General features: G+C 43.6%; 1 protein-coding gene across 1 annotated transcript; it reads right to left on the bottom strand.

Moving 5' to 3' along the window:
• Nucleotides 1-1,026: 1,026 nt before the first annotated feature.
• On the bottom strand, nucleotides 1,027-7,449 carry LOC128145831 (histamine H3 receptor-like). Its single transcript, XM_052796563.1, is given in 5 exon segments — nucleotides 1,027-3,441; nucleotides 6,388-6,554; nucleotides 6,634-6,810; nucleotides 6,813-7,098; nucleotides 7,291-7,449. Coding segments are annotated over 5 exon segments (1,674 nt in total). The 3' UTR covers nucleotides 1,027-2,556.
• Nucleotides 7,450-9,198: the final 1,749 nt, after the last annotated feature.

Here is a 9,198-nt window from a genome sequence, read left to right as displayed (position 1 = left end):
CCTGTTGTTTCATGTCTTTTCAGAGCCCACTGTTGAACCCAATGCTAATGTTGAACCTTCTGATAAAAGCAAAAGAACTGTTTCGTAGGGACAGAAAAATCAAGGCATAGTTAACCTGGACAAGCTGGGAGGCTGCTAGCATTTCTAATGTAGAAGTTTATCATTCAAAACCACTATTTTTCCAAACGATGCTGAGATGATGTGTGTTCACATTTCAGAATGCTTTTATGACATTTTGAGAGAGTGGTGGAGAATCCTACTGGATTCTAGGTCTGTGCAAGAGAGATGAGTGGCAATTAAAAGCTGTAGGAAACTAAGCAGTAGAGCAATTGCCAATGGCAACTCCTGTGAAAACTGCTGTAGTCTGTAGGTTAATGCCAGTTGCTGAAAGCTTTGAAATGTCTGTTTTACCTTAACTGAATGTAATGTTCTAAAGCTAACTGATTGAACTTCCTTATTCCTTAAGTTCACCACTGTTGTGAAAATTGTCCTGGCTTGATTGGATTGTGAATGAGACCTTGGTGGGAGTGTCCAATAATTTAGTACTACCCGTTTTCTGAAAAAGGCAAATACGATCTTAGGGAAGTAAGAATTATGGAGTAGACAACAATTAGATCATTTATCTACTGATGTATAAATCTGGCTTGGAGGGGAGTAGGAATGGAGAGATAATCTAATGGCTTTTCTTGCCCAGTGGTATAATTAATGCTATTCAAAAATCTTAATGCTGCTCTGTATCTGTTGATGCTCTTTCTCTTAAGAGAACGTTAAGCTGATTGTTTTGTTATAAACATCCGTAGCAGAAGATGATTATTGTGTTCATGTAGATACATTCATATAGTAGGGATACGCCCTCCTAGTTTACAGTATTTGCTAACCATGTTTGTTTAATACTCAAGGTTGGTCCTTGTAACTTAAGAATTGTCTTTGAATAATTGTTTTGCAGTTTCAGCTGCAATTACCCAAATGTTGTAGGCTAGTGCTTTTTCCTGTGTACCGCTTGTTAAGGCTACAAAGTTATGACTCTTGCACAGTTCTTAATTACTTTTATTGAAATGTTACAAAGTAAATAATTTCAAAACAAAGTGTGTAAACTTTAAGATCAACTGTACTAGCATGCATTTTGGCTGTGGCAATGGACAACTATGGCTGTTCAATAGCTATCACTTGTCAGCAAAGGAAAGTGTCTGTTAAGCTATGTAGAAAATGCCTGTGATGGTGGAAACAAACTTGTATCACTAGTGATGTTCAAACTGATACCTCTCGTGGGACAAATCTAGTCAAAACTCAGGATCTAGCTGTATGAGCTTCTCTTGTGGCAGAGGCAGAATGGCAGAAACAGTATGTAGTTGTTTACGTTCTTGTTTTTCATACTCATGGTCAATAGCAAGGCTGTAAACTTTAAGACTTTTTTAGAGTCATCCTATTCATGATGCATTACTTGGAAAATGTCTAAACACTTCAAGTAATACTTTTTTTTTTTTACCACTGATGACTTGATGGATGGATAGATCCATTGGGTGGGGTAGGGGAAAACAATTTTTTTTTCCTTTAGGAATTAGCCAGGACTAGTAAAAGTCTAATTGGAAATGTTTTTAAAATGACTCCAAGGGAAGTTTACCTAAATCTCTGTCTATAGCAAGATCTGTCTGTCATACATCTCATAGACTAATTATGCTTACTCTGTACTTACAGCAAAAGATAGAAGAGTAATACCTGTCAGTCCTGTAAGGAGTAGAGGTTTGACTTGAGTAGATTCCTGCCCATGCAGGATGCTGGCAGGGGGCAGGAAGTCATAGCTCAGGGAGTAAACTCATGGTGAAACTCTTCCAGTGTATAAACTCTCAGTTCTCTTATATCCTATCACAAAACTCCAAACCCTTTTATATTCTTGTTCCTGAGCTTAGTTCTACTAAAAATTCTATGCTCTTATTTCTCAATCATATTTTCCACTCAAATCAGTGCTCCCTTACCTGCTACAATTGCTCAGCTTATCTGGTAACCTGACTGTTCTGGTGCCTCTTGTCCCATGCTTTTCCTGGACACTAATATTTAGTTTTTTGCCTTGATCATTATCTTGTCTGGCTTGCCACTAAGTGGGGGGAAAAAGCATATTAACAGCTGAGACCCTTGGCATCTTAGAGTGGGTTTGGGGGTAAAATATAACAGGCCCAATGTTAACACTTTATGAAATTCCTTACCAGCAATATTTACAGTTCCTATAAGTGAGAGAGCCTGAACTCTTAATTATTGGCCATGAATGTTGTATTCCCTTTTCAGCACGTTAATGTTAGTGCACCCTTACCAGAAAATACGCTGTTGGTGTAATTTCCTAAAGAGCTTTGAGAATTCACCTTTCTTTTCATTGCTGTGATTTCTCCAGCTACGTGGATGACTGTATTTCTATACATTCATAAATATCTACACTTTTACCTACCTATCAGTATTCCATAAACTACCCAGTGCACATTGCACTTAATACTTTCAGGTAAATATTAGCCAGTTTATGCTCCCACTGAAAGCAAGATGTACTAATTGTCAGCCTTCACACTTTTTTTACATAAAAATATGAGGAGGAATTTTGGCTTTTCCTGGACACAGGAGTTTTACAAAGGCTCTCCTAAAACTCATATGACACAGTGGGTATAGAACAGGGTTAATGGCTGAATTCACCCACAGGAGCCAAAATGAAGTCTCGTAGAGTGAATACTGCACACAGTGCCCATGGCAAGCTGCTCTGATGATCATCAGAAGCGTATATGGAGCCCAACACAAACCAAACACACAGACAGTAATTGCTAAAGACTTTACTACTCTCTTATCCTGGGAAAGTCTAAATCTATTTGCCATAGTATTAGCAATGTCCACTCTGCTGGTGGTGTTGCATATGTTTTCTGTAGTTTTGTAGAAGCCATTCCTATGAGGCTTGGTCTCGACTTCCACCTGAAGTGGTGGAAGGTCTTGATTGACATTCAAATTCAATGACTGATTCTCAAGCTTGTGTAGGCTGAGCCTTGAAGCCTTTTTTAGAGAAGAAAGACTACTTGCTTTCTTCTCACATTTGTGTCTGTTAGCAGCTTTTACAAAAAATATAGTGTGTTCCCTTTTTTCCCCCTGGAAACTCATTTCACAGTCCTCTTCACCAGGTGATAGGTTTTCATTTCTGAGGGATGTGCGTTTCCTGATGTTGAGGTAAATACTTAAGTTGAAGTATATAACAGTGATGAAAGGTGTAAAGAATTCAACAGTAGAGGCAATCATTAGGAAATACCAGTTGTAGAAGAATTCTGCATGACATTCTCCTTCAGGGAGGATGCTCTTTTGGGTAATGTGCTCCCAACTGAGAATGGCTGGACCATAGACGAGAAATGCAGCAATCCATACAGTGATCATCTTCAATACTGCATTTCTGGTCATCCCTTTCTGAGCCCTGTAACTGACCTGAGAGAGAGAAAAGTTAAGTCACATACATTACTAGTATCTCAAACAGTTACATGACTACCTTGAAATATAGCTGTCTGTCACTTGTGAGGGTTGATAATACTTTGGTTTAGGGATGAGGGTTATATCAAGCTTCCTGGTACTACAGAAAAGCTATTTCTGAAATACCCATTCCAACAAACATTACCAAGGTGACTGGATGTGCTCTGTGCATCAGATCTTAAAAGCTAGAAAACCAAGGCTTTTCCAAAGCAAATAACCACTGCTATTCCTAGAATTGGTTGTGTCGTGGTTTAACCCCAGCCAGCAACTAAGCACCACGCAGCTGCTCACTCACTCCCCCCAACCCAGTGGGATGGGGGAGAAAATCAGGAAAAGAAGTAAAACTTGTGGGTTGAGATAACAACAGTTTAATAGAATATAAAAAGAAGAAACTAATAATGATAGTGATAACGCTAATAAAATGACAACAGCAATAATGAAAGGATTGGAATGTACAAATGATGCACAATGCAATTGCTCACCACCCACCAATCGACACCCAGTTAGTCCCTGAGCGGCGATCCCCCGCCCCCACTCCCCCCAGTTTCTATACTAGATGTGACGTCACATGGTATGGAATACCCTGTTGGCCAGTTTGGGTCAGCTGCCCTGGCTGTGTCCTGTGCCAACTTCTTGTGCCCCTCCAGCTTTCTCGCTGGCTGGGCATGAGGAACTGAAAAATCCTTGACTTGAGACTAAACATTACTTAGCAACAACTGAAAACATCAGTTATCAACATTCTTGCATACTGAACTCAAAACATAGCACTGTACCAGCTACTAGGAAGACAATTAACTCTATCCCAGCTGAAACCAGGACAGTTGTCACCAGTTGCTTTACGTATTCAGCTGCGTTAGCTGTCACACTGGTTTACAGAAAGTCTAAAAACATGGCCCTTCAAAATTCACTTATTTAGAATTTTTAAATCATTTCATTTAAAAATACATAAAAGGATCTGAATTCATAGATCACCCATGCAAGTTCTTTTCTTCCTGCTTTGTAGAGAGAGCGCCTGTTTTTTTTTTCTTAATGTGAAAATCACACCAAAAAATTTAATGGATAACAGCTTTTACTTCTGTTTGATATCTGTAATTTCATTCTTTTATGAAGTACTTGCAGGACTCTATCTGCAGTTAAGATGTATAGGTGGAGTGCTGTGGTCTGCAAAGTGCTTTATGGGAAGAATAACTAATTTCCCTTACTCAGAAAGTAGAGAAGCTAAGGTGTAAAAAACATAGTAAGGATGTAATACTGAGTCAGTAAACTGTATCAGCAATAGAATTCGGTAGAATCTTAAAATCAAGATCATCTACTTCTCGATATTCTAATTCCCTGGTGTACTGGACAATATTCATATAGTGAATTGAAATTCAATCTTCAAATCTCTACAATGGCCACGCAGTGTTTTGGAATATGAAGTCCTCAAGCTTGAATTCTGTATAGGATTCATGTTTACTGCCCCAGTCTGTGGATCTTGATGTGCAAACCCAATGCTCTTCTGGTAGAATATCCACACAGCTGAGGAATCCTGAGTTTGTGTGAACCAGGTCTGATTTTGCAATCCTTGACCAAACTACTAATGATTTCAGGAGCAGTCTTGTAGGAAGGTTACCATTTTCACTGAGATAGAGAGTAATTTAGAACTTCGTCTATTTCTGTTCATATGTTCTTATACTGCCCTAACCCAAGAGGCAGCTTCTGTACTCCTGCTTGGGGAGGGATTTTTATATGGAGGATTGATTTGAAGTATTTTCAAGTGGCTTATTTTTTTCATTTATTATGACCAGTTTCCCTTTCTGTTTCTGAAACCACCCAGTCTATATATTCATACTATGTGTATAGTCATGAGAGTTTGGTTTATGAAAGCAAAATTCATGGCTAATTCAGAACCTAGAAAATAAAGGAATTGTAATTGTTGACTGTTTAAGAATTAATCTGTTCATTTCTCCCCCTTCAAAAAGAAGTTGGTAAGACACCAAGTTGCATATAAACTGTTAAAGAGATCTTGCAGCCTCTCTTTGTACTGTTTGCCAAAAAAGTATTAGTGCCTCTTACTGTGATTTAGAATGAGCAATGAAGCTAAATTAACATTTTAAAGAAATGTGATTGGAACAGGGAGCTAAAGAATAACCAAGAAGTGTGTGTAGAAGAGTGAAACCTATTAGCAGGTAAAATATGTTATTTCAGCACCAACCAAAATACTTCAAGGCAGTATGGTCTAGGTGAAAATGAAGTTAGCTTTTGATTTTGCAAAGTCTAGTCTACTCTGGTTTTGGTAATAAACATGTTGCATGACTGGGGCAAAAAGCTCTAGCTATTTCTGTGGCTGTTACATGGAAACATTTGCATCCTTTGAAAGATGTTAATTTATGTTCTGCCACTTTTGAACCAGACACAGCTGTATACGTCTAATTCTCCTTGAGAGTTTGGTACCCATTGTGAGGAGTTCTATCTCTGCCTTGTGCTGCAGCTGCGATACAGCGAGGCTGGTGTGGACTATCAGTTGTCAACAGGCACATTGCCAGGTTCCAAAGGAGATGGTCTGTTTCAGCTGGGTAATACTTTTTAAGCTTACCCAAGGTGTGGCTGGGGGGGAGATAAGTATACCTTGTTCCCTCTGCCCTTCTAGCTGCAACAGCAGCCTGTATAAGCTGTGCCTGTTTCTAAAACAGAGTACCCCTTCCAATGTAAAAGTGAGAAGCAAAAGTCTTTTCTGCCAAAGCTGATCACTCCCAGAACTATTTCCAGGACCAAGGGGAACTGCCTAGATATCCTGTCTCCTGTGGTGTTTGGGTGAGGTGCAATGGGGTTGAGAGCCAGGTGACCTAAGCAAACCATCCTGCTTGAAAGGGTGGCCTTGGAGCCCCTGCAGCCCACGCTCAGGACCACTTGCCCAGCCCTTACCGCTCTGGTGACGGAGATGAACCTGTCGAAGCTGATGAGGACGATGTTGAAGAGGGAGGCGGTGCACACGAGGTAGTCTACGACCAGCCACAGCTTACACAAGCCCCTGCCGAGTTTCCACTTGCCCGTCAGCACGTAGGGGATGTAGAAGGGGATGCAGAAGCCGCCTGCGGACAGAGCTCGGCAGTGACACGTGCAGCGCCGCGGACCGCAACCCGCCGCCTCTCCCGGCGCCCCAGAACTCACCCACCAGGAGGTCGGCGATGGCCAGGTTAAGGAAGAAGAAGTTGCCCTGCGTGCGGAGGCTCCGGTCCACCACGAACGCCAGAATGACCAGGGTATTGCCCAATACCGTGGCCAGCACCAGCAGCCCCATGAGCGCCGCCAGCAGCGCGGCGGTGGCGGCGGCGAAGGGCCTGCCGCGCAGACGTTGCCCGCCGCTCGCGGGCTGCCGGAGTGGTTGAGCCACGGCAAGTCCTGCCCCGTGGCTCCCGGCGGAGAGCCCGCCGTGCTCTCTGCGCTCCGCCGCTGTCTAGCCCGGCTCAGGCGCTCGGCCCGCTCTGCTGTTGGCACCGCCCCTGCCGCGCCGCAGCCCCCGGCGGGCGGAGGGAGGGGCCCGGTGGGGCGCGGCGGGCTGCGGGGCGGCTGGCGGGCGGGGCGGCTGGCGGCTCGCCGCTGCCCGCCCGTAGCGTGCCCGGCTCCGAGCCGTTGCTGGGACGGCGCCGCGGTGGCAAAACTTTGAGGAGTCCTACCGCGGCGATGTCAGGGCTGCGGGCGGGAGAGCTCCGTTCCCGCTGCCCGCAGGCTGGGCTCCCTCACGAGCCCGTTCTGTGAAGCGCCGTGAAGTAACGCCTCCAGCGGCCGCCCGCCCTCTTAACGGCTCCCCAACGGCCCGCCGCCCACTCTCTCAACGGCTCTCCCAGTTTCCTCCTCATACACTGTCGTTGGTGGGGTAGTCTCAGTTGTCTGCCTTGTTTCTGTGGCTCGTGCTCTACACCGTATCTGCAGTTCTTTGCTGTGGCCCATAGAGTCAGTCCTCAAACGATCTTTGCTTTCTGCCATGTCTAGGAGAGTTTCTGCCCCCTTTCACCTGTGCGTTTGGCTGGCCCAGCAGCGCCAGTGGCGTGGTGCGGGACGGCCATCTTGTGCCACTAAGTGATCTCGCTGCTTGCAGCCTCGTGGGGCGGACGAGGCTGCGGCCGCCTCAGCCTTTCCATCTGTGTGAGCACTGAGAAGGTCTCACTGCTGTGCCTGGCTACTCGTTTTCACAAAACTTGCAGGAACGCAATATTTCTGAGGCTTCTCTTTCCAAAACTGGCAGTGGATTTAGACAGTATTTTAAAGTGCGTTGTAACGATGATGTTGGAGAGCCAGTTTTATCACAGAAGGCAGATCTATTCCAGAAACTAAACATGAGCAGCCAGGAAAGGGCTAAGGCTTCTTTCAGCTTCTGGCAAGATGGCTGACCCGGTGCTGGGGAGGAGGAGGAGTGGGACACGGTGACGCCGAATGAGCTGTGGAGGCTGCTGAAGTCTGTCAAAGCTGAAGGGTAATTTAAGAGGCGAAATGGCAGTCCACCTCTACTCCTATGATTTGGCCCACTGGATCATCATCTGCCTTAAAATACGTGGCCATTGATGGGCTTTACCTTCCTTTCTGTGAGAGTTTCCTAGAGACTGTAAGCAGTTTGGGACTTGATGCCTTCAGGACGGCCCCTTTGTCATTAAAAGAAAACAGAACTTGCTCAAAACCAATAATTGGATGTGCATAAGCTTCACTTAATTCAGCCAATGTTTCATGTGGTAAACTCTTTTATAAATAAAAGATTTGTATCAATCTGCAGTTAGAAGCAGTTATAGCAGGTTTCTAAAGAGAGATATTCAAATGGACATCAGGTAAGCAAGAACAGCTTAATAACTTGTCTGTTATTTGTCTGAGGTTGAGCATGTATTCTCAGTGTAACGGCGGACTGGCCTTTTCCCCAGAGGGAAGCATCAAGCCTTTGTCAGTGTTGGAAGTACAAATGCCAGGCCAGGTAATCCCTATAAATCAGTAGCTCCACAGAGATTTTGCAATTTACACTGCTTATGATACAGCCTCTCTATGTCAGTCCAGAGACAGAAGTGGCAGCTGCGTGTCTACTGTGTATGGGCAAAATACTCTTTTTACATGCCCCCATATCATTATCTCTCTAAAGGAAATAAGTAAAGCCACACAAAGCAAAAGTGGCAGGAACACTGAAACCTTAGCTTATTACCACAGTGATCATTATTATTATTCCCTAATTTGGGGACTCGTTTTCACTTTCCTTTGAACCCAATTGGCAGTTTTCCATTCACTTCAGTTTGGGCAGGATCAAGCTTGTTGATAATTACTGCTATCTGATAGTGCTGTGGAATATAAAAGGTAAAAGAGTCACCCAAGAGACACAAAGACTTAAATATCTTGATCACCAGGAAGACATGGGAGAATTCATTTATTCTTTCACAAATAATTACTATATTCTTTAATTCCTCCAATGTAAGGTAATTTTACAGCAGCTCGGTAAGTTTGCAGCATGTACAGTTGTGTACTGTATTTGAAGTAGCTTTTGGTAGTGTATTACCTCCTGGCAGATTTTGAGGTTCTCAGTAAACCCCGTAATAACCACCTTTACTGTCTTTTGATGCTTCTTTATTAGTGCTGCTTTGGCTAGACGTGATGACTGCAACTCTTAAAAAAATTCTGTTCCTAAAAGCATGAACCATCAGTCTATAACTCTGCACTTGGGGGACTTAGTGTTGAAGACTGTATTAGTGCTGTCCGGAGACC

This window comes from Harpia harpyja, chromosome 9 (genome assembly GCF_026419915.1).
Source record: "Harpia harpyja isolate bHarHar1 chromosome 9, bHarHar1 primary haplotype, whole genome shotgun sequence".
NCBI lineage: Eukaryota > Metazoa > Chordata > Aves > Accipitriformes > Accipitridae > Harpia > Harpia harpyja.
This window is presented reverse-complemented; position numbering and strand designations above follow the sequence as displayed.